The 27615-nt window shown below is 36.7% G+C and overlaps 1 protein-coding gene across 3 annotated transcripts in view; it reads right to left on the reverse strand.

The window, feature by feature from the left end:
• The window catches only part of Cntnap5 (contactin associated protein family member 5), a 791405-nt gene that overhangs the window by 32290 nt on the left and 731500 nt on the right, over nt 1–27615 (reverse strand). For all 3 annotated transcript variants that reach the window (XM_076865870.2, XM_076865869.2, XM_076865868.2), the window contains exons 20-21: nt 25040–25170; nt 17066–17153 (exon numbers count right to left, since the gene is read on the reverse strand). In XM_076865870.2, coding sequence (XP_076721985.1) covers nt 17066–17153; nt 25040–25170 — 219 coding nt within the window. The remainder of the gene's footprint in view (nt 1–17065; nt 17154–25039; nt 25171–27615) is intronic.

Raw genomic sequence — 27615 nt, forward strand, 5'->3', positions numbered from 1 at the left:
ATTTCCATATATCACAATATCACAGGATGTTCAAAACTAGAATAAACTTCAAAGATCACCTGGCAGTTCCTGACATTTCAAAGGGGATGAATTCACAGCCAAGAGAGTTTTAGCAGCGGCTCAGTGTCACACAACTCTGTGAGCACAAAGACATTTTTGCCTGTGCACCTACTGCTTATCATCAGTTGGGGGGCTAACAACATATCCTTGAACCACTGATTGGAGAAAGACCATGCAATGGTACAAAGTGACTCTTCTTATCCTAAGTGCTATTTCAGGTTTAATAGTGTAACATTTAGTAGTATGTTTGGTTTCTCAGTGACACACAAAGGCAGGTATTTAAAAGAATAAATCAACCAGGAGTTATCTTTGAAGATTTTCTTGTATTGATAAGGAGGGGAATGAAAATGTGGGAAACATAGGTTATAAGTGAAGATTTGCTGGATTGATCCCACTCACTTAAGCCTTGGGTATTCATGATTTTCCAAAGAAACCAGATCCTGTCAGATTACCTAGGATATTTTTTCTTACCTAAAGTCGACTGAGTATGAATTTCATTTACAAAATACCTTCACAGCCACACTTGTGAATTTAAAATAGGTATTCAAATGGATACAGGTACACACATGTTTGCTGAAGCATTATTTACAACAGTCAAAGTGGAAATAACCCATACGTCCATCAAATACTAAATGCATTAAAAATACATTGTAGTGCATACCATGTAATATTATCCATTCATAAGAAGGAAGGAAGTACTGACATTTAAAGTAATGTTATAAACCTCAAAAGTATCCTAAGTGAAAGAAGTCAGACACAAAAGTTTCCCCAGTTGTATGATTCTATTTATATGAAATGCTCTGAAAAGGAAAAGCAAAACAGATAGAAAAAAGATTAATGCTTTTCAAAGCTTCAGAAGAGGGAGGGATGGGGAGTGACTGTTTAAGGGTACAGGGTCTCCTTTGTGAATGATGAAAATGTTTTGTAGATAAAGTAATAGTTTCACAAAATTGTAATTGAATTAAATGCCATTGAGTTGCATATTTCTAATTTTAAAAATTAAATTTATTTTTATTAATTACTAATTTAATTGTACACATTATAGGATATAGTGAGGTAACTTGATGCCACATAGAGTATATAATGGTCAAATCAAGGTAGTTGATTTAATAATGGTTAATTTTATCTCATGTGGATTTCACCTTAATAAGAAAAAAAACAGAGTGTGATGTAAAGATCTGTTGATGGGTCATGTGTCATCTTAAATAGGATACAGTCTCTTGTTGCTTAATCAAGGACTAATCTAATCACAAGTATTGGTATGAAGGTATTTTGTGACTAAAGTTCATAATCAGTTGACTTTAGGTAAGAAAAATCATCCTAGGTAATATGGGTGGGTCAAGTTCCAGCATGTTCAAGTCCTTTATAACAGGGTGGCTTTTCAAACTTCCCTGAAGAAGAAATTCCAGCTTCAGCCTGCACTTCCTGTGTTCTCCAGCTATAGACTGCAGATATTATCCTCAGCCTCCATAACCACAGGAACTAATTCTGGACAGTAAGTCACAGTGCATGATCACTACTGATTGTGCTTCACTGTTTGAACTCTGACTGACAAAGGTGGGTTGTAAAACTAGGAGGTCTGTCATCCAAATGTCCTTAGTCCTCTCTCAGTCAACTCTTCACAGTCTCCTCACAAGATAGAAATCTTAGAGGAAAATGAAATAGTTCTAAACAGTCCACTTTATAACCTGACATACCCATATTTTTGGAAAAATGAATAAATCTAAGTGCCATAACACTGCAGGGATATGACAGGTGAAAAAAACACTCATAGCTAAAGTCAAGGATGTGCACTGAAAAAATGACAAATGAATGGGCTTTTACTCAGAAGATACTGAAATCCTGGACATGACTCTGTTCCCCAACAGGAACTTCAGAACCCTCCCTCTTTAAGCAAGAGATTGGAAAGTCTTTCCTAGGAAATCTGCCTGCCCCAAGAATGGCCTAAAGAAAAAGATTGAGGAGTTCCTCAAATTAGAGACTCCTTTCTCTTCTTCTGGGTAGATCCCAGTCAAGGCATCTGGCCAAACTCATTCTGAAACATAAGGAGACTATTCCAGGGCATGGGAATTGGAGGAAACCCTCAAATAAGGGAATGAGACCCAGTGACTTAAATGAGAAAAAAAAAAAAAAAAAAAGAAAAACTTGGGAAAAGAAACTGTGCAGTGATAAGCAAAACAAAGGCCACATACACATGGACACACACATCTGTATTCACACACACCATTATGTACAAACTTGACATGGTCATATGCACATACAAAGATACACATGCACAAAGACACGTGTGCACTCATGTGTCTAAACAGAGCTCTTTTCCTTGAAAATTCGCTCCTCTCATGGATTTCTCCAAAGCAATGAGAAAGTAATATTCTCACGTACATGGACACACAAACATACACACACAGAGGCTATTAATAAACTCAGCATGATAGGAAAAGATAATTCAAACTTGAAGCTCAATATTGATCTCCAAGAGTTTATCTTCCCGTCTCCATGTATAAAAGATTTATTGATACATATTTGGGGAATAGCACTAGACATAAATGTATGAAGAAAGCCCTTGCCTACCTTTCACAATGTGCCAAAGTAGCCCCCATAGGTCCCAAGACAATGTGAGCTCTTGTTAGAATGAATGATAGATGCAGGACTTTCTGTTTAGAAATCTAGAGCAACTGAAGTGATTTGCACTTGACACCTAGATATTACCCAGCCCAGACACCACTGTTCTGCATAAGCTACAATTGATGTGCCTCCTTCATTCAAGAACTTGACCCTCTACCAAGGTAAAAGGAACTGACCCTCTACCTAGGATGGGTATCAGAACAGCATCCTGGTTACTGACAGTTTTATTTTGATTCATCCTTTCTCTATCATCTCAGGATAGAATTTTTACATTCTAAATATAAATGGTTCCATAATTAACTATTTGCACCCAAATTTGTTTTCCACACTCAGACCACTGGCAATTTAAGAGAAGAAATGACTTCATGCTCTTATTCTGTCATTTTGGCACATCTGGATACTGTGTTCTGCACCCTGGCCAGGACTCAGGGTATGCTATTCAGTAAGCTGACTGGTTTACTCTAAGTCCTTCCTCAGCCTCACCTGGGCCAACTCATCACATACCATCTTGGATGGGGGCAGCTGTATTCAGCTGTCACTTTGAACATCATGAGAAAAAAGAATTGCTTACCTGTCATTCAAAACTCTGACCCCACTTCTGTTAAACTATTCAAAATCCCTAAATTGAGCATGGTCAAGGGCTTGACAAGGACTTTTAGTTTTAGCACCAATAATCATATATCCCTAAAAATGCTTCATTCCATGGAAGATCAGAATGAGTGGTCACCCGAACATGGATTCTAAAATCAGCAATATGAACACAGACACTTTTCTTCTGTGGTGGAAACAGGTATTTTGTCTGTAATGCACTAATCAAAAGAATTGCATTGTAAAATACATCTGAATCATAAGCAGAGCACCAAGGTCTTCTTTCCGGGTAGGAATAATAAGACTATGGATAACAAAGAATCTCTGCATTCACACAGAGTATTCCCTTTCCTAGGGAGTATTCCCTTTCCTAGGGAAGCTGCAATATATTCAGAAAAGAAATACAAGTCAGTGAAATGGGAACAAATTTGATTTGAGGAAAGGTAGGTCTCATGCAACTGTGAACTAACATCAAAATCCCCTCTATGATTTTCCAGGTTTCCAAGTGGAACTCTCTCTTCATTGCAATCTGATATGCTTCTCTTCCTCCTGTCCTTAATGATAAAGACATCTCAAATCCACAAGCGACCGAGCAGGATGGAGAGCTGGCTTAAGAAGGAGGAAAAAGAATTCAGTATCATCATCCCTTATAATGTGTGCCCCATTTTAGTAAACATGGATGCAGGCCAGACCAGGATTGTGGGATTTCCATTTGGATTGACTGGCCAAAGTTACACCTCTTTTCCATTCCTATTTTTGCTTCCATTTCTGTTTTCCTACTCAATTAATTATCCAAATTTTCTAATTTCTATTCCATACCTCTCACCTGAAACTCCCCACTTAGACTCTTTTGTTCCCTTCTTAAAGGATAGCTATTACATATCCTCCACACCAAGTCTCTTTCTTCTCCATCCTACTTGATATCCACAAGAGAGACTTACAACAGCCATTCTACCCATGAGAGTTCTCTTGGACTTCTTCTCCTACCTACACAGTAAAATTTGGATTCTTTTTGCAGAGCACTGGATGTCTTGTGTAATGTCCTCCTATCTCAACATGCATGTTTTCCTTATAGGATCTTTAAGAGGTGACTAAGTCATGAATTCCCTGGCCTTGTATTAATCAGCATTCAGTCACCATTATAAACTATCTGAGGCAAGCTACTTATGAAAAAGAGGTTTATTTGGCTTTGGAGTTTCACAGACAAGATACTAGCATTGATTTTGTTCTGTCTGGGATACTCTCAGTTGCATTACATTGTTCAGGGTAGTAGGGGTCAGAGCATGTGTGAGAGAAAACAGTTACCTCTGAAATCAGAAGCCAAAGGCAGACTAGGTGGGTCCAGGCTAATGTTTTTAAAACAACATTCTCTCAAAAACTAACCAGGTCCATAGAAAAATTCCCTCTGAGGGCAATGCCTACATTGAACCTGTAGACCTCCCATTAGATCTCATCTCTGGAAGCTTCCACCTCCCAACATTATATAGATGTTGGAGATCAAATTGTGTTTTTTCATATTCATTTTCTTTTTTGTAAAAGGGATTAAACCCATGGGCACTTATCCACTGAGACACCTCCTCAGCCCTTTATTTTATATTGTATTTATTTTTTGATGTTATAAATATGTATTTACAAATATAAGTTTTTTTTAAGGTATAGGATGTCTTTTTAAAAAAATTTTTATTGTTGGTTGTTCAAAACATTAATTGTTCTTGACATATCATATTTCACACTTTGATTCAAGTGGGTTATGAACTCCTATTTTTACCCCATATACAGATTGCCGCATCACATCGGTTACACATCCACTGTTTTACATATTGCTATACTAGTGTCTTGAAGTGACATATTTGCATATCACTTACAACACTGGGGCATAACACATTTACGACTGGAATTACTTCTGAAATATCCTTTTATGGACAACTTGTAAAGTACTACTTTTGCCTTGCTAGCATAATTTTTAAAAAATGACACAATAAGATGGGCATCTAGTACAAGCCCATAATTCCAGTGGCTCTAGAGGATGAGGCAGGGGTATCACAAGTTCAAAGCTAGCCTTAGAAACCCAGAAAGGCCCCAAGCATCTTATTGAAATCCTGTCTCGAAACAAAATATAAAAAAGGGCTTAAGATGTGACTCACTGGTTAAGTACCACTGATTTATATTTTATTTAGAAACAGGATCTTGCTAAGTTGCTTAAGGCCTCACTAAGTTGCTGAGGCTTACTGTGAACTAACAATTATCCTGTCTCAGACTCCCAAGCTGCTAGGATTACAGGCAGGTACCACTGCACCCAGCCCAAACCTTCAACATATATGAATCCTTAAGTTATAAACCATAATCCTAGCATGACAGGCTTCATGAATGGAATTACTTATGTCTATTTATGAATTAGTGATGTTACTGCAGAAGTGAAAGATTTCATTCATGAATTAGTGATGTCACTGTAGAAGTGAATTACTTATCCTGGGAGTGGGTTATTTTGATAGAAAGGAAGCATTGGACTCAGTTTTCCTTTCCTTTTCATATATGTTCTTTTGCCCAGTCACCATATTATGATTCAGCCTGGAGGCCCTCACCAGATGCTAGCTCCATGCTTTTGGGTTTTGATTGCTTACAAATTATCAGCCTGTGGTATTGTGTTGTACCAGCAGTAAACAAACTAAGACACAAGGTCTCTCTTTCTTATTAACCTTAAGCACAACAAATCTGCATATCATTTATCAAAACTACTCATATTATGATTGTTAAGTAAGTATCATATCTCCATGGATGGGTTTTGTTTTTAGTAACAAAGCCCCATAGGCCATACCTATTTAAAATTTCATACTTTTACCTTGCCTTCATCTCATAGATGTTTAAGAGACATACAGTAAATGAATTATCTACAAATAATTCTAGGGAGTAATTTTCCTAATAACAAGTATTTATGTTATGTTTATGTTTTAATAGAGGCAATCCCTATCCAAAGATTATATTCAATAGGTGTACTTTGAAAATGATGAGGAAATAATGAGCAAGTTAAAGCATATATCCAAATCTTTGGATTGATTAGAGCAGAAAGTAGTTCATTTTAAGGAAACGAACTCAAATCAGAAAAAAAAAATTTACATATAATGATTTACTTATTTATTCTACCCATTGGGAAACAGGCATTGTGAATCTTTAACAAACAAACAGTAGGAAACTTTAGAATATTAACCATCAGACCTTAACTCTGATACTGATAACTGGCAATAACAATTGTGGAAATGGAAAATAAAAAGTCCAGGGACACAAGGCAAATCTCTTTTAGAAGATGAAGAAGAGATATTACAATTCCTTAGTGAAATGGACTTCATGGTACTTTAACCCATTTTAATATTCAATCTATTTTAGTTAATAATATTCTGCAAAAACAAAATTTCAGTAGAGTCAATGAGTGAGCAATGGCCACACCACCTTCCTGAGCCTCTGATTCCCTCTTATTACCCATGGGAAGGCATCTAAAATTCTGATCTTTGTTTTCTATCCATTTCGTTTAGCTTCTAACCAATTAAGTGCTTGTACTCTCAACAAGCTTGGGAGATGTCTCTACAAGACAGTTAGAGGGAGTACATTACTCTTATCCATACCCTCTTCACTCCATTACCTTGTCAGCAATGACATTTATAATACCGTTCCAGATTCCCCAGGCAAAGGGCAAACAGGTCAATAGCAGTGCCATTGGCAAGGAAGAGGATATCAACCAAAGAAAATCAATAGGCAGCGTGATTGCATGATCTTATTAACAATAGCCTCTGTCTATAAATATTTCTAGGTGCTAGATATTTTACATGTTTTATCTACAATCTTCATAAGAAATCCATAAAGCAAGTATGACCACTACATTACAGATGAGGAAACTAAGGTTCAAAGAGCTCAAGTTAATAGTGGCATAAATAGCAAGTGACCTTCATAGAATTTGAGGTCAGAGTTACCAGATTCCAAACACATACATTTTCTGACTTACAAACACATACCATTGTAAGAAGAAAAGATAGCATAGAGGGAGCCTGGAGAGCCTCATCTAAAACCTAGTTGCAAGCAGTTACATGCTATTGGGGCCATTAACGTGTAAATAAGTATAGCAAAATAACTTTTCAGGTTACTATTGTGTGTGTGTATACACACACACACACACACACACACACACACACAGATACATACGTATATGTATATATATAAAATTTTATATGTTACATATATAATATATATAATGTTTTATACAGTGCATATATAAAATTTTTGTAAACATATTGAACACTTAATATGTACCTGCCAATATTGTAGCAAGAAGAATAAAGCCATGAATAAGTTCTTTGCAATTTTATGATTATCCCATTCTGAGAAGTGGAGAAGTAATGCTTGATATCTTTAAATACCAGATCAGATTTTATGATTTTTTTCTTTTGATACTAGGGATTGAACTTAGGGGTACTTTACCATTAAGCTACATCCCCATCCCTTTTTTATTCTATTAATTTATTTGGAGATTAGGGCCTCACTGAATTGCTGAGACTGACCTTGAAGTTGGTATTCTCTTGCTTTAGTTTGCCAAGTTGCTGGGATTGTAAGTGTACACCACCAAGCCTGGCTTAGATTTTATAATTTTAAGCTCAGTTGACCTACCAAGTATCAAACTGTTATAGACTACCAGCAGCTTTGCTCCTGAGAACTTAAGTTTAAATAACATCAGATAGAATTAGATAACGTTATTAGAAACTGAATATTGTCTACACCCCCTGCTTCTACTATTTGCTTCTATCAATAGGAGGCAAGAGCACACATTGTTGCATCCATTCACTCCCTCATAGCAGGAAAGAAAGGGAAATCCAGTTTCATTACACAAGAATACAGAGGACATATTTTTTCTCCCCTATGGGACATACTTACTCTGAAACACAATGGGAGACAAATGTCATTCTCAAAAGGAAAGGGTTGGATTAGGGAGTTTCTCATATTTTTTATCATCATCATCATCATCATCCTTCAGTATTGTTCTTGCAATATATTTATTGAGATTTTAATATATGTCAGATATACCTTCTGCATTATCACCTTATGCCTGTATTTTAGTTGAGATAACTGAAGTTCATCAAATTAAGCAATTTGTTTAGTCACATTAGTCAATAGTGGACTTGGAGTATGAACCCAGGGCTGATTCCAAAGCCTGACTTATAAGAAATATGCTACACCCTCTTCATGACTAATGCCTCACTCTTCCTTTTCAGACCCATTAAGCCTGAATAGACAAACATTTGATGCAGGAAAAGGCAGTGTGTTCTCCTGTAATTCCTCATGTTTTTCCTTAAAAAAACAAACTGTGGCAGGGTTGATTGGGAATATGGAATCCAATTGACAGTGTCTGCCTTTCCCTGCCAGGTCTGGCACCTACTAGGCTCATGTCTTTGGGCAAGTCATCTATGTCTCAACTTTCTCATCTGTAAAGTTATAAGTAATGATGGATGTTATCAAAAAGAAGTTAACCTAAAAACAAGCTTAGACCTGGCACAAAGCAATATACTATTAAATAACAATACAAATAATAACTACTCTGTTTTATTATAATCTTAGTATTAATGTATCATAAACTCTATGCCAGTATTAGTCTTCTTATTTGGTTATAGTGGGAAAAAACCTAGTATTTATCCTTGGAGAACTTTCATATTCTTAACCATACCCTGATAATACTCCTTTGAGAAAAATAGTTTTTAAGTTAAGCAAGATTTATAACAGAGATTTTTTACTTGTTCATTTGTGTCAGTATCAATATGGCCAACCACATTATGTGACCAATAGTAATGATCAATAACTTTGTTTGAAGACAATTAATTTGAACTTTTTATCAATAACAGTCATGCTCCGCACGTTCTGGTCAACCATACAAACCACCCTTTCCTAAATCAGAGAGGCAAAGATGGTAAGTCTGGCACTTCTTTGCAAGGCCACCCCTCTTAGAAATAGATTTGCAATTGCTCCACCTAGCTAAGGACATTCTGTATTTGGAAGAAACATATCATCAATACTTTTGCTTCACTCATTTTTTTAACCTGTTAGTAACACAGAACAGACAAGTGAGGATATCCAATGAGTAACTCAAGGGCACGCTATTCAGAGACTGTTTTTGCTCTTAGAAAAAATAAAACAGTCAACTTTTATAGAGCAGCCGAGTACGGAGGAGGCCTGTGCTTCTATCATGAAGTGATTCATTTAAGAAACAGAAATAAAATTGCATCTTAAATCAGAAGATAACATACCTTTCTGTTACATGAGGAGAAACTAAATCATCTATTGAGCTTCTCCATGGGGAAAAAATGCACTTCATTACTTTAAAAAGAAATAATAACAAAAATCCTATAAAACCCAGTTGCAATCCATCATTGGTTATCTATAAAGTAGAAAATACAAGACACGTATATTGAGAAGTTGGGATAAATCCTGAAATATCATATTTCAGGATGCTTTTAAAACACACCATTTACTTCATGGTGCAGACGGTCAGATTACATTAAAGAATGTGAAGTATTTTATTACTCAGAAAAAATGGTATCATTAAGAATTATTTGGACACAATGTAAAACAATTACACTATATTATAATCTAAGACAGAGTCAGTAGTTTGGGGATCTATTTATTTCCTAAGGATTCATATATGGCCATAAACAAAGCAAAATATTATTAAAGACACCTATGTATTTAAATGAAATTATATTTTTGGAGTGTTATGGAACTACAAATATGTTCAAAGGAAGTAGCACACATTTCTCCAAGGAGTATCTCTAAACTGTTACGTTTTTCTACTGCAACACAATCACATTTGGACTGTTGCTGCATATAAACACAATCCTTTCCCAAGATTATACATAACTCCTACCCTATTCCTATAACTTTGTCCCCTTTTCTCCTGCTTGAAAAAGACAGCAAAATGCAAATGAGAAAAGTTGTGATATTATTTGATTTTGGTTGTTGTTATTTTTTCCCCCCTCACAGTCTACCTCTCTCCAGTAATGCATCTCAACTTCCTTTTGAGAAATAACCTGTCCTTGTTTTCAACAAAGGTGGCTAACACTGAGTCAACTTCTTCCCCTGCAGAACCATAGAGGGAAGATAATTCAGGCCTGGCATTCGATTGTTTCGAATATCTCAAACACCTGCACATTGTAACAGTCTGTGATTGTCAGTCAGCACAAGTTGCTCTTTGAAAACTCAATCCCATAACTTCTATCACTTTTAAAAATGAAAGGCTTTCTTTCCATATGGGATGCTGAACTGGTAGTATTTAAGACTGGAGTTGCTGATTGTTCTATTATGTACCACTGAAATCCTATCTGAGAATGAAACTCCACAAAGAGGTAAGCAGAGTCAAAGAAGGGAGTGGGAAACAGACAGATTGACAAGGAGTTGGATTATGAGGATACTAGAGCTTTTAACTTCAGCAGAATCATATGCCTTGAAACTCTCATTTTCATCAAGCATGACAGGCTCTTTTTGCTGTCATTGTTTATGCTGGGAAGAACTTGATCTACCCTTGGGACAGTGCTAATTGACAGTGAATCACATTCATGTCTTCACAACTCACCATGTTTCAGAACTGCCCATTAAGAGCACATATCCTTAGAATTTACCTTTGTAGTCACTTTCTAGACACAATGGAAATGAATCAGTTCTCTTTTATGTTCTTCAGTCTTTGATGCTCAAAAACTGTTGAAACTAACATTTATTGAGTAAATACTAAATACCAAGTACTTTGAGTATAAAATCTTATAGAATCCTTACAGAGTTCTATATATCCAATGAATTATGTTCTCATTTTACCAGTGGAGAAGTACAGAATAGATAAATGCATCAGAGTTACATGACAGAAATTATGGGACAGAAAGAGATATCCACATCAGTCAATTTGTTCCTACAAAACCAAACATCTTTCACTCTAATTTTATTTTTCAACTTAATATTGACTGGAACAGATTTGAATCATAAGAACACCCCAGCTGTGCACAAAATCAAAAAGGTATTAGAGCATAGTCTTCTCAAATGAGCACGTTGAAGGCCACATCTTTTATTTATATGTATAAATTTTTCTGTGTTCTCTCATTTGGCAGTCATACCTTCCCTTCTGCAAGATACTTGGGAAAAGCTTTAATGGGAGAGCATTCAGGGTATTCTTTCATTCAACAGTACTGTGATGCTGTGGAGGGCTTGAAGCTCAAATCTGAGGGTCTGGGGAGAATTAAACAACCCTGCTCTTCAATAGGTACAACTAGAACTCAAATCACCTTAACAGACCAAAAGCATACATAAGTGCTCACAGATTGCTTTGCAATTTTCTGATTAGATGGGTTTTATGTGGGTTGAAAAGGATTATTTTACACTTTCTATCTGGCTTTTTAGGATTGAGTGAATGTTGGAAGCTATGTGGGCAAACACCAATCAGAGCAGAAAAATGTCTCTTACAATTGTAAGCTTTAACCTATCAAACTGGCATGTAGGCAAGGGATTAATAAACATTGAATGCATAAAGAAACAAAGCTATCAGCACGTCCTGAGTACAAATCCTATAGACATTAATCTATTCAGAATATGGTACTTATGGTTTAAATGCAGAATTATAATTATTTTCCACTTTCCACCTAATATTTAACTTGTTTCTATATTTTAATAAGTAACTATTTCCTAAATCTGCATACCAGCAAAAGGTCTCATATTATTTTCTCTTTCAGAAAAATAATAATGAATTCTGGAATTCTGAAATCCACCAAAAAAGTGCTTATTTTTTACTTTACAAACATATTTAACAATACAACTCTGGCAGTAAAAGAAATCAGGTTTGGGGTTGTAATTCAATGGCATGATTAAGGTCATGGGACCAATCCCCAGGCATTACCCCCAACTCCACCACCACCAAAAAAAAAAAAAAAAAAAAAATAGAGAACAACACACAAAAACTAAAGAACTTTAAAAAAAAAAAAAAAAACATTCTTTTAGAAGCTTCAAGGTTCTTGGATTCCAAAATCTGACTCTCCATGTTCCTGTGATAGGAACAAATTACACCTTAAAGACCTAAAAACAAAGATGTTACATTTTTCTTGAATCTGAGGAACACCCAATTTATACTTTCAAATAAAGTAAATTTCCAGAAACAAAAGATCTTTTCCAATTGGATGATTTCTGTAAATATATTCTCATATTCATCCCCCACCCCTCTCTCATGTTACTTTCTCTTAATCTCACTGACAGAGTTCATCAGAACCAAGTAATTCCCCTTGGAAGTAAAGGAATGTCAGTAACACCCACCCCCACACACATACACAAAGAGCTTAGACTTAGCAATATTCGCATCTTCTTATAGATTATTACCAACATTCATAGAGAACCAACAATACAGTTTTGGCATAGATGATGGCCTCTGCTCTTTTCATGGACAAGTCTACCTCATAGGAATCCTCACAAAAGAAGCTTTTTTATATATCATATTTGAAGCACCAAGGCTGGTGCAGAATGATACTAAGTCACTGTCCTCTAGAATACTCTAGAATAGAGAATTGCTCTTTCCTCTGATGAGAAGAAAATAAACAAAGTTGGTTCTGTTTTGCAGTGGAATGCTATTAGTGGTACTGAAGAAAACAGACAAATTTTCTATACATTTTTCTCTTAGTGTCTATTATGAAAAATGCTTGTAAATCCTTACTTTATAGTTGAAAATGTCCTATAAAGTAATTTTGTAAAATTACAGAGGGAGGTTGCATTTGGCATGTATTCTACTTATCTGGTTCTATACCATTCCTTCCTATTCCCTCCCTATCCCATTCCACTCTCTGGGGCATGGGTCTTGGTTCTTTTGCTTTCTAATAACATTCCTCCTTAATAACGAGCCTCACATTCTGCTATAGAACTTTCACAGACCAAAAATGTCGGGCACAAACATGACTGCAAATCTTCCTGTTGAATGGAAGTTTGGATGGGAAGGAAGTCCATTCATTTCTAGGCAGAAGGCTCCCACTCTACAACAATAATGACTTTTTTTTTAAAGTTCTCTCTCAACTCTTTCCTGCTTGATGATCATCACAAAGTATCAGAAAAAAATACCAAGGTGTTAAATATGCAATACCTTGATTTAAAATTTCACTGTATTATTCTCATTGTGCATTTAACTTGATAGGTTGAAGGGTCCTAGGCTTGTTACACATAGTACCAAGATACATGGAGTGAAAAAAGGCGGGAGGTATTATTGAAGCTTCCATTACACCATCAGGCACTATGAAAAAGGTCTGAGCTTTGTGGTGAGAAAGTTAGATCTCTCCTATCATGATTCTGCTGATTTGATTGAAGTGAGGTCTCGATGGTCCAAAATATTCTTAGCATAGGACAATGTTAATAGATTGCACAATCAAAAATGTAATTCTCCTTCATTAAAACCAACACACATAATTTTAATGCCTTCCTGAGCTTCGGGAAGAAAAGAGAAATCCTGTGTATTTGAGTTTTTGATTTTTTTTTTTTTTGAGAGACAGGATAGTTAAACCAAGATAGTAAACCAAAACTAATATTAGCATTCCACTGAGGAAAAAAAAAGAGTTGTTTTGGGAAAGACTTGGAATTTCAAACTCTGTGCCTTTGAAAAGGGAAGATATTGAAACCAAGACTTTGACATTCAACTTAAGAAAAACTGGATCAGAAAAAAAAAAATCATCTAATGTAATACGGGATAAAGTAAAATCCTGTCTAAATCTGGTGTGCTTGAAATTGAAAAACAAACAGAAACAACAAATCAAAAGGGTAACGAAATGTTATATTGTATTAAAATTATCAATATATCTGCTGAAATTTTACCAAGAGGCTTGATTTCACTGAGATTTGAAACTCCAATTTATATTCCTCCTCTGTTCAGGAAATAAGAAATAAAAATAATAAGGAGAAACTGATATCACCAGTGGACACTGGTAGCATTGAAATTGGTAGCACCTGTTGGCCCTTGGCATCATAAAAAAAAAAAAAAAAAAAAAAAAAAAACAACTGACCTGTATGAAAGCTTCCCAATATTTTAGCCTCCAGATTACTACGAGTTAATTTCTACTAAGTATGGACCAGTGCAAGTCTACGCATGCACACTTACACAGAGATAAAAGCAAGTAAAAGCAAGCTACCATGGAAGAGTGCTAGAAAGTAGCAGACCCCAAGACCTTAGATACTGAAATTAGCGGAGTCAAAAGTTCAACAGCCATTAGTGAAATGTTTGAAGATAGGAAAAGTTAGAAACAGAGGAAATGAGCAAGGGCAAGAAATTATCTTAATGGATCCACATTTTAGCAAAAGAACAACAGGTTTCTTGAAGAAATTAAAGACATATTAATAAAAAATGACTTATCAAGTAGGTTAGAAGGCATTCGGTACACATGAAGGATCAATTATTTGAAGATAAAGCCAGTTTATTGTCCAGAATGCAAGCTACTGTGTCAAAGAGTAAAAATCGTTATGAGGGGAAAATAAGAGATATGAGGACAGAATTAGAAAGTCAAAAGCATTATCCAATAAAGATCTAAAATAATCAAATAGATAAAATGTTAAAGAAAATATTTGGTATGTTGAGAATTTTTAAAAACTCATGGATAAATACAGATTAATAATACATATGAATTATTTACATAGGTGCATGTGAACTAAATAATAGATTCAGGAAGCCTAAACTGATCAAGTATGATGCTTAAAAACGTTAACAACCAGATTATAGAACTATAGAAGACCAAAGAAAATGAGATGACCTTGAAAGTAGCTTAGTGTGGGTAGAGGTGGTCAGAGGACAAATTGACAGACATTTCAGCAGTAGCGACTGAAACCAGAAGACAAGGGTAAAGTGGTATGTTTGTGAATGTTTAAAACTGGCTGTTCAGGGGGAAGAGACAGGCAGCATCTTGGTATGCAGTGTTGTGATTTCCACAGTATGAGCACCCCCCAGTATTGACAATACAAGGTACCAATGTACCATTGTGACATCACTAATTGCAGAGATGGAGAAATATGTGTGTTATGTGCCTAATGTGAGCCAGGACTATGTCCATCACAGCTCTGAATACTCTCAAAATCTGAGAAAAAAAATCTCCTTCAGTGTTGAATTGCGTGTCTAGCAAACTATCTTCTGAGAATGAAGGTGAAATGAAATGTTTTTTTTTTTTCTTTTCCAGATAAAATTGACAGTCAAGGAACCTTGACACAGAAAAGAGATAATTGAATGGATTTAGTTCAGAAAAAAGAAAATCAAATCTGGTAGAAAGTAAAAAGTTCTGGGACACAGGAAGGAATTGGAAATAAAAAGCTAGTGACAGTATTAGTAAATAAAAATATAAACAGTATCTACAGAAAATATAATAATTAGGAGAGGTAAATAGGATAAGAAACAAACAACAGTATATCCAGAATTTGCTTAGTAGTGATTGGTTCATTTAGCTGTCACTTGGGAAACTAAAACCGATGTTTTCTAGACTTAATACACTTAAGTTTCTGGATCCACATTTTGTCCTGGAAATTATATACTCTTTTTCAGTTTAGAAGGCCAGTGAAATAGGAATCATTTCCATTCTTTATCAGTTCTTTCACTGTTGAGCAGTTATGGTAGCATGGGGCAGACTCTGCAGCCATTTTTCCAAGATCTCCTGTCTCTTGCAAGTTGATATGCTGTACTGTAGCCACTGTGGCTTCTGGACTCTTTCTCACAACAGTAGGTAATAAACAACTCCCCATAGCTCTATGTTACTCCAATCAGAACTGCTAAGGAGTCATTCCAAAAGGGCCTCAGAAAAATACACACTAAATTCCAACACAATTTCATAAGAAGCAAGTTTCTTGTGTTAACTTTATTCCCCCTTAAAATGCCTAACCTTATCAGTGTTTTCTGCACTGCATTATGACTGATAGAGTAACAAAGAGCATGAGAGAATCACAAGAAAAATTGACCAATAGAATATAAAGAGGCAGAAAAAACTCCCGCTATACTAGTAACCACAAAACATGAAAGGACCAGCACTTGCCAATATAAAAAGCAGAGATGGCGAGATGGATTTAAAAATCAAAATTACCCCAAATATTATTTATCAGGTCATATACAGGAATTAAAGAAAAAGAAAAGTTGAAAGGAAAAGACAATAAAAGACAATAACCAGGCAAACAATAACCCAAAGAAAAGCTATAATACCTGTGTTATTAATAGACAAAATAAATTTAATCTCAAAGACATAAAGTTAAAAGAGAGAATAATCTCTCTATTTAAGTGTGATAAATGCTCAGTTCATCAAAAAGATATAAAAATTTCAACTTTGCATGTATGTACTAAATAACTTTATATAAAAAGTGAAAATCCACAAAACTTGCAGTAGGAAAAAAATCCACTATTAGATTCCAATCCCTTTTCAATAGCCCAATTTCTTTAGCTCATGTCTTTAAGTAAAAGTCAAGGAAATCAAAGGAAAAAAAAAACTTAAGTGCAAACCTTTAAATGAAATTATTTTAAAAATAATGAAAAATTCTATTATCTTATTCAATTACTTTACCAATTTACTTCTTTCAAGTTTCTATAGAGGAGAAATAAATCCCAGTCTCCACTACTGTCATACATGCATCTTAGAATTTTCTGTATCAGAAATTTTAGTCCTAGATCTTTGATATAAAGGGAGCAAAAGCTCCAGATATGAATTGCTAAAATTCCAAATAAATATTATTCATTTATTAGTTTCTTTTGACAAATCACATTGCAAAGGTGCAGAGTAGAACAACAGACCTGTGACTTTACCCAGGACAAGTGACCTTATCGTCCTGAACTCCACTGCTGGGGAGAAGTTGTAAGTGAGCCGGAACTGCTGGTCCATCTGTTTGAAAACAAAAACAAAGGTCCATCAGCCAAGGTCCTCAGGAAAAGGGCATAAAACTTATCTGAACTCCCCTGGGATCTTCTCACGGGAGACATGAGAATATTTTCACTAATTTTCCCATAATTCATGTAAAATATCCCTTTCTTCTTTGTGAAATATTGGTTTTCACAGACATCTTCTCCCCAGAAATTTTAGAGCTTTTGACAGATATTTATCTTCCTTTTGAAGTTTTCTCACCAAATTCTTTGCTATAAACAAGTAAAGAAAGCTGCTGAGGAACTTTCTGTACAGTATTAACACTGAATGGGAACAGGCAGTCATTTCCTATTGCTCTCCATTTCTCCCCCTTTCCCTCAGGGCCACCAATGGTCTCCTTTCTGCCCTAATTCTGACCTGGTGTCACACAGGTGTGAATTGAGGGATGTCCCCGGAAAGGACTGGAGTTTGACAAAACATTTTGGCTGCAGGAGGAGAGGCTAACTGAGCAGATGCCAAGGACATAATTGGCAGGACTGAGCAAAAGTCACTTCTGAGGTTTGCTAGGGCTGCATTTCTAGGGTATTTAGGAATGCTTCCTTGCCTCAATTGCAAATTCCAGGGCCACCTGTTTGTTCCCTTCCTCCTGATTCCTAGGCAGCACTCCCCATCCATTGCCACACTTTTTTTGGACTAGTCAAGTCCAATCTGTTTCTTCCAGACTCTACTCTTATGTCCATATAATGTTACCCATAGAAAGACTCCTTGTTATCTTGTAGGTCACCTGTAAAAAGAGAAGACTAAGAATCTCCTGGGCTATGTGACTGCCTTTGCACAGCTCGGGGAGCAGCAGATCTGAGACTCATACCCAATATTTCCATTTCCCTTCTACCTTTGCTTTCTTTCTATATGTGTCTACTCACAGTGATCCTTCTCTGTAACTTCTTAGTCCTGAGGCAGTTTCTGCCAATTACTGGCTATGAGCTACGGTACATGATCATATGCTTTATTACCATTTTGTGAATGAAATTGTTCTGTAAAAATATTTGCAATTTAGCAAACAATGGTATGTATGAGACATGATAATGCATACTTCCAAATTATTTCTCTCTGGAATACTATGAATTAGCTATTACTATCTCCATGTTACAGATGGAGAGATTGATGTCACAGAGATCAATGACTTGACCATCTTTAAGAGGGCCGCCCAACATATGATATCATCTCTAGTTGACTTGTCATACCTCAATAAATATTTGAGAGATTTGTAAATGAACATTGTATCCATTTCTGAATCTCTAGTGTATACTTTGAACAAATAATTGAAATCTATAGGGATCCCATAAGTCCACCTCATCCAGAATGTTTTTGTGGATTGGTAAGATTAGCTGCCTTCTTTTCCATTCTTATCATGACTTTTTCTATTTCTAACCTTGCATTTAATATATTGCAGTATAATGATTTTGCTCTCTCTAAGTCTCCCTACACTAACTTATTGGCTCTTTGAGGGCTCAGATCCCATATATCCACATGTACTTTGTAGGTCATAGCACAGCAATTGGCAAAGTTTGCAGTGTTACACAGAACATCCTGTATTACTTCCCCTTCTAGCTGGTGGGCTATGAAGTTTATCATAAAACAAGAGAATCTCTAGTGCCCCCCACACCTTTAGCTACAACACAAGGTATTCAGTACTCTTGGTCCCCATCCTTCATCTGTTTAATGCACATGGGTTTGGATTCAGCTCTTGATCCAGAGGAGTTTTCTTCCTATCCTAATGTAGCAGTTTTTCCTGCCTCTTTTTACTCTTTTTTTAGGGGGGCTTCCCTTTCCAGCAGGACACAGGATAATTTGCTGCCCAGGTAGCAGAAAGGCTAAAGTGAACCACAATGTCCTGCCACGTAATGGGTAATAGCAGGATTTTCAGAACTGTAGGTTGAGTTGAGATTCCTCTGGTGTCTGCTCTTCACCTCCTCACCAGGCCCCAGAGGGCTAGTATCTATAAGCAATTCCCGGGACAATGACCCTCTGCTCAAATGCCACACATGGAAGAGCCAATTGTTCGTGTACCGGAGTCATTCCTGTCCTACTGTTTCTCTGCCTGCTCCTTAGCACTTTTACCAGATGACGAATGAAGGAGAGAAGTGGGTAAGTGATACTCAAAGAGGCTTTTAGTGAAATGAGTGTCTGTAAAAGGTGGGAGAGGAAGTGGGCTGACTCAAAGCATTCTTCGCATTACTAATGCACTGTGGATGCCTTGCGGGGTGGTTCCCATCTTGGCATAGAGGAAGGGCACCTGCATGTTGGTACTGTGTGTTAGTCAGCTTTCTGTTACTGTGACCAAAATACCTGAGAAGAATAATTTGGATGAGAAAAATTTTGTTTTGGCTCACAATTTCTTAGGTTCAGTATATGGTTGGCTAGTTCCAAGGCAGAAGCATTGTGGAGGAAGATAGAGGAAAGCTGTCAGTTCATGGCAGCCAAGAAGGAGAGAGTGGAAAGTGCCAGGGAGAGACACAGTTGAAGCCACTCCTCCAGTGACCTACTTCCTCCATCCATGTCCCACCTGCATATAATCATCTCCCAGTTGTCTATTCAACTACCAATGCATTAACCCAGCAAAGGGATCAATTCACTTGTGATATCAGCGCCCCCATTTTTGCCTAAAACCTACAATGTGGATCCTGCTTAAAAAACAATGAGCTTTGGCAGAGGATATTCCAGATTCAAACCATAATACTGGTTGAGGTATTGGGTTACTTACCCAAGAAAAAGTAAATGTAAAGGGCAAAAGTAAAATAAAAGGTGTGGGGGGGGAGAGTTTACACAAAGATTTCTTTATAAGATTCCAGTATCTATGATATGGACTAAGAAATTTTGAGTTAATGGGAAATGCATCATTTTTGTCATACTTTCTTATGTCTATTTTATTATTTAGTATTATTTTGCTCTGTATTTTCAATAGGTAAAGTACCATAGTCTTTTAAACCTAGAGTTTAAAGTTTTCAATGTGACTTAGAGAGGCTCCACCAATCTCAGAACCAACCAAGAACACTCAGTGACCTTGTCAAGTCATTAAATAAATGGGAAAAGGAGGATAATGGAAAAATCTTTTTTGAGCAAGCTGTAGATGCCAGGCTGTGTGTGTGGTCCTTGAGTTTTATTTTTTTTTCCATATAATCTTTACAAGAACTGACTCAGCCTGGTTACATTCATCCTTATGTAGAGAGAGATAGACAGATACAGTTGTAGACATAGATATATAAGCAGACTCAAGGTCAGAAAGATGAGTAACTTGTCTAAGACCACAGAGCACAAATGTTAGAGCATGAATTCACACTTGAGCCTGTGTCCCTCTAGGGATGCTTCTTAACCTCAGGATCTTCATCTCTCAAAGGAATAAATTAAAGAGTTGGTTTTAAAACAATGCCCCCTCTTTGTGTTCTGTTGACCTTTGGTTAAACTGACTCATCTGTAAAATATTATCAGTACATTTTAAATAATGGCACCAAAGATCACCTTCACCATCAGGTCATGGGGTGGGAGTTGCATCTGAGCCTGAAAATAGGGAGCCTTAAAATATACTAGACAGGGATGGGGGCATAGGCAATAATAAAGTGTTTGCCTAGCATGTATGAAACCCCAGCACTGCCCAGACCTAACAAACAAACAAACAAACAAACAAAAATCAATAGCCAATTCCAAGTCTCAATATCATTGCCAAGAGTTCTTGTTCTTGGTGGCAAGCCCAGGTCCCATGCTTTCCTTCCTATGGTCATAAAGAGCATAGTAGATGAGACAAAGAGCAAGCCAAGGTGAGGTATTTGGGGGGAATCTAATCTTGAGACTGCAATCTAGCTGGCTGCCTATGGTGATAGCTGTCCCCTTTTCTCTAGCAGGTTTGGAATAGTACCTGAGACCTCCTCCACAGGATTGGGAGTGGGGCAGGGGATATAATGCTTCTCTACGTATTCACTAAAGGGCTTATTCTAGTGGGTAGAACAGGAAGAGCTCTAGAATGGGTGAGGGAGATAAGAGTGACAGGGACATATGTGTGTTATGGTTCTATGCCATTAAAATTACTTAAAAGCAGAAGTCTTTTCCTCTACTTCTTTATGCTACCTCAGTACTTTGAAAATAATGTGTTTGCACCTAATATGTGCTTCTTAATGAGTACAAATTATTTAGATGGAAGAGGGAATGAAATGAATCTCTCATCATCATATCTGTATTTGTGGAAAAGGAAAAAGGGAATATCAAGGAGGATAAAGTAGACCTATGTTCAAATGTTCAAGAGAACACTCCCTACTTTTTCAATGGGGATCTCAGTCAAAAAAAAAAAAAAAAACGTCAGAAGTCAACATTACTACTCTTTTCCTAACCCCAGTTTGTTCCCAATCCAAAACTGCTCAGAGATTTTCCCTCTACTTATTTCAGGAGTAAATACTAGAAGTAAATCAATTAAATTCTGATAACTCTAGATTTACTTGTACCATATATTTGGCAATTAGTCTTCTTTTTTATTTTTTATTCTAATTTGTTATATATGACAGCAGAACGTATTACAGCTCATATTACACATATAGAACACACTTTTTTATATCTCTGGTCATATACAAAGTATATTCCCACCATTCGTGTCTTCATACTTGTACTTAGGGTAATGATGTTCATCTCATTCCACCATCTTTCCTATCTCCATGTCCCTCTCTTCCCCTCCCACCCCTATTCCTTATCTAGAGTTTGTTTAATCCTCCCTTGCTCCTCCTCCCAACCTCACTATGAATCAGCTTCCTTATATCAGAGAAAACATTCAGCATTTGGTTTTTTGGGATTGGCTAACTTCACTTAGCATTATATTCTCCAACTCCATCCATTTACCTACAAATGCCATTATTTTATTCCCTTTTATTGCTGAGTAATATTTCATTGTGTATATATGCCACATTTTCTTTATCCATTCATCTACTGAAGGGCTTCTAGGTTGGTTTCACAGTTTAGCTATTGTGAATTGTGCTGTAATAAACATTGATATGGCTGTATCCCTGTAGTATGTTTTTAAGTCCTTTGGGTATACACTGCCAAGGACTGGAATAACTAAGTCAAAAGGTGGTTTCATTCCCAGTTTTCCAAGGAATCTCCAAACTGTTTTCCATATGGGCTGCACCATTTGGGGCTATTATTCTTAAACTTCTATTTACTTCAGATAATTAAAAAACATTCTTTTCCTATATTCCACAGCCAATAGCTCACCCAATGCTATCAATACTACTTCTATGAACTTTTCTCAGACTTTTCTCTCCATGGCTCCCATTATCACTTCCTGACTGGTCTCTGATATATGTGTCCACACTCCTAAATATGTCCATATTTCTATCCAAGGATACAGGGAAGCCATGAAAGTGGAAATTTGGCCATGCTATTCCCATTTATAAAATCCAGTGGTTTCCCTTCCCTTCATGATAAGATCAATTCAATCTCCTTCACATGGGACCTTTCTTCAGTCCTGAAAAATTCATCCATGTATTTCACAAATAATTTATTTAGAACTTTCATATGTCAAGCACTGCTTAGTAATGTTGGGGTTTTTTGATAATGAAAGCATATAAAAATCCCTGTTGTTATGAAGCTTACATTTTATAGGAAAAGAGACCAGAGAGAAAGTTCTACAAATAAGTAAATTCCATTGTGTATGTTGGATAGCATTAGGTGATAAGAGAAAACAGTTAAAGCTGGCTAGGGTGGTAGAGAGCTTAAGGTTGAAGTCAAAGAGACAGGTTTCAATCTGCCAGAAATGGAGCTAGGTATGCAGTTGGGATTAATTCATCAGCATAGACATGACATTTTTAAAATGGGAAAATGAATGAGATGAGCCGAGGAGTAAGTGTAACGACAAAACAGAATGAATCTGAAAATAAGTCCTGTTGTGCTCTAGCGGATAGAGTTTGAACAGATGGGGGAAAACCAATGAGAAACCAGAATGAGCAACAGAGGCAGAACAGGCAAGAGGGGTATCCTCCAAGAAATTGAGAGCTCAGTTAAGTCCCAAGGGTGGAGAGAAATCATTGTGTCAACGGTACTAAGAGGAAAAGTAAAAATGCATGCTCACTGAGTTCTGCAGGATAAGGCCGTTGGTGATTTGAGAAGTACAATTTTGGTGCAGCACAGGAGAGAAATCTCATTTGTGCAGGTTTAAGGAAAAGGAATGGGTAATTTGAAAGCTAAGTATATAAGCAACATTTCTAAAAAAAAAAAAAAAAATTGGGCAATAAAAAAAGAGAAAAAAATGGGACAGTCTATGAAATCAGGTATGAGATATTTCTTCCATTGACCCAGAAAGATTTTTGTTTGATGGTTTATTTTGTTTTGGTTGTTAATGCATGTGATAATTGCCTGTGTTATACTTTGGGGAGCCATCTAATAGAGATGGAAAAATAGTAAAAAGTATAGAAAGTGAACAGAATGCTGCAGTGAATTTTGTGAGCAGGCTATGAGATCTGTCCCATTGATAGCAAGTCAAGCCTTCAATAGAATCATGAACCATTCAAATTCAGCAACAGGAAGGAGAGAGCAAAAGTCAGGTACAAGTAGGTGCATAATATGCTACTGAAAGTGTATGGAGATTCTCTTCTGAATGCCATATTGTTCACAAAAGAAGAAAGTAAAGTAGAGGAGATGAAATTGCAATTGTTATTGTTACAAGGAGAAAGATTTTAAAATGGCCAGATAGAAAAACAGGAGAATGGATAGATTAAAACAATATGGAATGATTGTTAGACAGATTTTAGGGCTCCTTTGAGGTTATTATTATAAAAGGTGATAGTCTAGACTCTGCCTATTCTCTACTGAGACCTGCCCTCACCTAATGTCTGCCCTACATATAAAGACACACTATGCTCTTTCAGACAGCTCTACTAGTGCTCATGTGAACCCCCTTCCTGAGCCCTTCTCTCTCCCTTCTCGAACTAGCCAATTGCTATTCAACTTTCAAGGCTTGTTTTTCTCCTAACTTCCACTAGGAGATGTTATGGTTAGGATGTGGTGTACCTTAAAAGCTCATGTGTGAGACAGTGCAAGAAGCTTTGGAGGAGAAGTGACTAGTTTGTAGCCTTAATGTGATCAGTGAATTGATCTCTGATGGGATTAACTGGGTGGTGACTGAAGAAGGTGGGGTGTGGCTGGAGGAAGTGGTTCATGGGAGCATGGCTAAGGGGTACATATTTTGTATATAGAGAGTAGAGTTTTCTCTCTGCTTCCTGATCATCATGTGAGCTGCGTCCCTTTGCCACATCCTTTCACCGTGATGTTCTGCCTCACCTTGAGCTCCGAGGAATAGAGCCTGCCACTTATGGACTAGGACCTCTGAAATTACCATGAGCTCCTAAATAAACCTTTCCTCTTCTACAGTCGTTCTGGTCAGATCTGTCAGTCACAGCAGCAAAATAGATGATTAAATAGGAGATAAGTACTGATGCCTATTGTGACCTGTGCCCTCCTCTGTACTCCTATATCACCTGTGCTCACTTCCCCCATAGCTCCTGCCACATTTTATGAGTTCTCTTGACCTGTGTTCCCCACTATAATCTACTTGAGGTTATCAAATTCAAGCAGATGTTAGAGTTACCTGCTGCTTACCCCTCTGGAATAGTTTCTAAGTAAGTAGATCTACATGTGAAGCTCAAGATTTCACATTGCTCATGTCATCCCAGGTCATGCTGATGGTAGCAGGAAGTGAGAGCACATACTCTGAGAGCCACTGTGAGAGTTGGTCCAAGGCTGAGGCCAAGTGTGCTGCATATTGCTATCCCCAGCACCTGGCTCTGCACTTGGCTTAGGTCAGAAGCTCAGAATAGCTTGATTGAGGAGCCACAGTGCCTTGGAAGAATAAAAAGAATGGAAGCAAATACCTGAATGGCAAGCTCTCTCCCCTCTCGGTTAATCTTCAGGTGGTGCATCTTTCTATTGGCAAAGTTCTCTACATCAATGGTGAATACATGCGTTTCTTCCTTGCCTAGCTGATAGCGAACCTGTAAACTTCCTTGAAAGAAAAAAATATGTAAATTAGAATTAAGAATAGCAATTACAAAATGCAGAGCCATGATCAGACTGTCTTTTAACTGGTCATTTCAATTTTCTAGGGACTCATGTCTCAATCTTTTCACAATTTGAACTTTTAAAATATATTACATGTATTCATCATGGTTCAAATAGCAAATTTAAAGCATGTGTGCATGGTTGTGTTATCAGTAATTAAAAAGCCAGTTTGAAAACCAAACCAATCTTGAGCTTGATTTGTGATTGGATTGTAAGAAATTCTAGTAAGAGACAGTAAAGACCTCTTTTTACTCTGTTAATTTCTTATAACTTCCTGTATCTCTTCATCCTTTTCGATTAAGAAAGAAGAGGAAAAGTCCTTAGGTTTCTCATCTGTTGATGTATAATGCCTCTGATAATTGTACTGTGGTATGGTTAGGGTACAGTGATTAACTTTAACTCTTTGTGGCCCATGAGGACATTCAAATTTCACCAGAATAGTGTTTTTCAAATAACTGTTCATTATCCACTGGAGGTCAGGAAATTGATTTAATGCTTCTCAATCAATATTTCTTACAAAATGGAACAGAATTGAAAAAGAAATATGAGAGTCCCAAGAGACTTATTAAGGACAAGAAAAAAATTAGTTTCGCAAGGGAAGGAAGGAGAAAAAGAGAGAGGGAGGGAGGGAGGGAAGGAGGGAGGGAGGGATAGGAAATAATACATCAAAATGCAAAATAATTACTATGGATCATATTTTTAAAAATCTGAAAATTATTCTATATGAGAAAACCAATGTGGGGAAGAACAAACATTTGTTGAATGACTACTTTATCATAAACGATCTTTATTTTACCCTCTCTCCAAACATGATTGGTTAAAGTGGTTGAGCCCAAGTAGCCTAAGTGGAATTTTCTGTTTTCTGCTCTGAGGGTCTTAGGCTCTGGTGTCATTGGAGACCTTACACACAGATGCCAAAAGCTCTTTTTCTAAACATACATAGGGAGAGGAAACCTGGCAATCAAGGAACAGTGTTATAAGCTGTGGCCATTGGGCAGAAAGGTACATTTACTCATGTTTGGTCCAAGAAGCATTAAGGTGATTCTTCCTGATCCGTTTAGCCTGTCATGCCTCAGAAATATGGTTTGACTTTCTCATATTTTTCCTAAACTACCACCAGACAACAATGGCTCATAAGTAAACAATATGTCCATGACTTTACTTACACAAGCAGTGGAATTTTCTTTTTTCTTTCTCCCCCAGCCCCTCTCTCTTCTAAATATTTTTTTAAATTCTCCTTCTGGAATTTCAGAGTGCATAAATGTGAAATGAAATTTTAAAGTAATCTAAAACTAAATGGAACAAAATGATGTAGGGCTATACCACCATCACCCAATACAGTCAGTCAACAGGCAAAGCTTTATATAGCTAACTCTGTTTTTTCTGGCTTCTTCTAATTCTAAGAATCTGGGTGTTTTAATATTTAATTTGACCCAATAAAATGAATCAGTGTGGGATAATTATGTGCTAGGCATGGTGATAAATACCACATTCTTCAGGCTATTTGGACTCCCTTTCTATCCTACTGTTAGGGTAATTTATGCTTGCACAGGTATTATTTACATATTTTTCCATTTTAGAAATTACTTTCATTTTATATATCCTTACTGACATGAACTTCACAATCATTCCTCTTAGGTACCAGTAATCTCAACAGAGACGGTCTCCCTTACAGTGTTCTGAAGCATCTCCAGTATCCTAATTTGAGGTGAAAATACTTCAACTAATTCTTCTACCTTCCAATATTTCTTATTTTCTTAGAAATTCTGATGAAATCCATGCCTCTCAAAGTACTCCAACACAATATTCTGAAACCACTCACTAACACATTTTTCTAGAATCCTAATAGAAGAAAATTCAATCCATAACTTTTCTAAATAAGTCCTATGTGAGGAAAGAGGGTGATATGAGAAGGGCCCAGGATTGGGGAGAGGAATGAATTAATCACCTTCTGCAGCATCTTCTTTAGCTGCTTGGTCAGGAAGCTAAGAGTCTGCCCTCTGGAGATTTATGAGGTCACTTAGCCTCCTGCCCAGCATTTCCAAGTCCCCTTGTCTCTGAAGAATCCTCAATCCCAAAACTAATACCCCTGTCCTTGGGCCCTCCTCTGCCTCCTTATTTGCTTCATTTTCTACTATCATCTTCTCCCTATGCACTTACACAGACTTGTACCAATGGTAAACACTGCAATTTATAGTCCCATAGAAAGTGGACAGAAGGAATGGGCTGTCTATAAACCTAATAAACACAAAAGCAAATTAACTGTCCTGACCAGGAGTGCATTCGAATTTTGTTAACACATTGTTATCAATGTTATCTCTTATTTGATCTCAATCTTTTTTTAAAAATTTTCTTTTCTTAATATACATTAACACCACTACAATATAAA

The sequence above is a fragment of the Callospermophilus lateralis genome, chromosome 9 (genome assembly GCF_048772815.1).
Source record: "Callospermophilus lateralis isolate mCalLat2 chromosome 9, mCalLat2.hap1, whole genome shotgun sequence".
NCBI lineage: Eukaryota > Metazoa > Chordata > Mammalia > Rodentia > Sciuridae > Callospermophilus > Callospermophilus lateralis.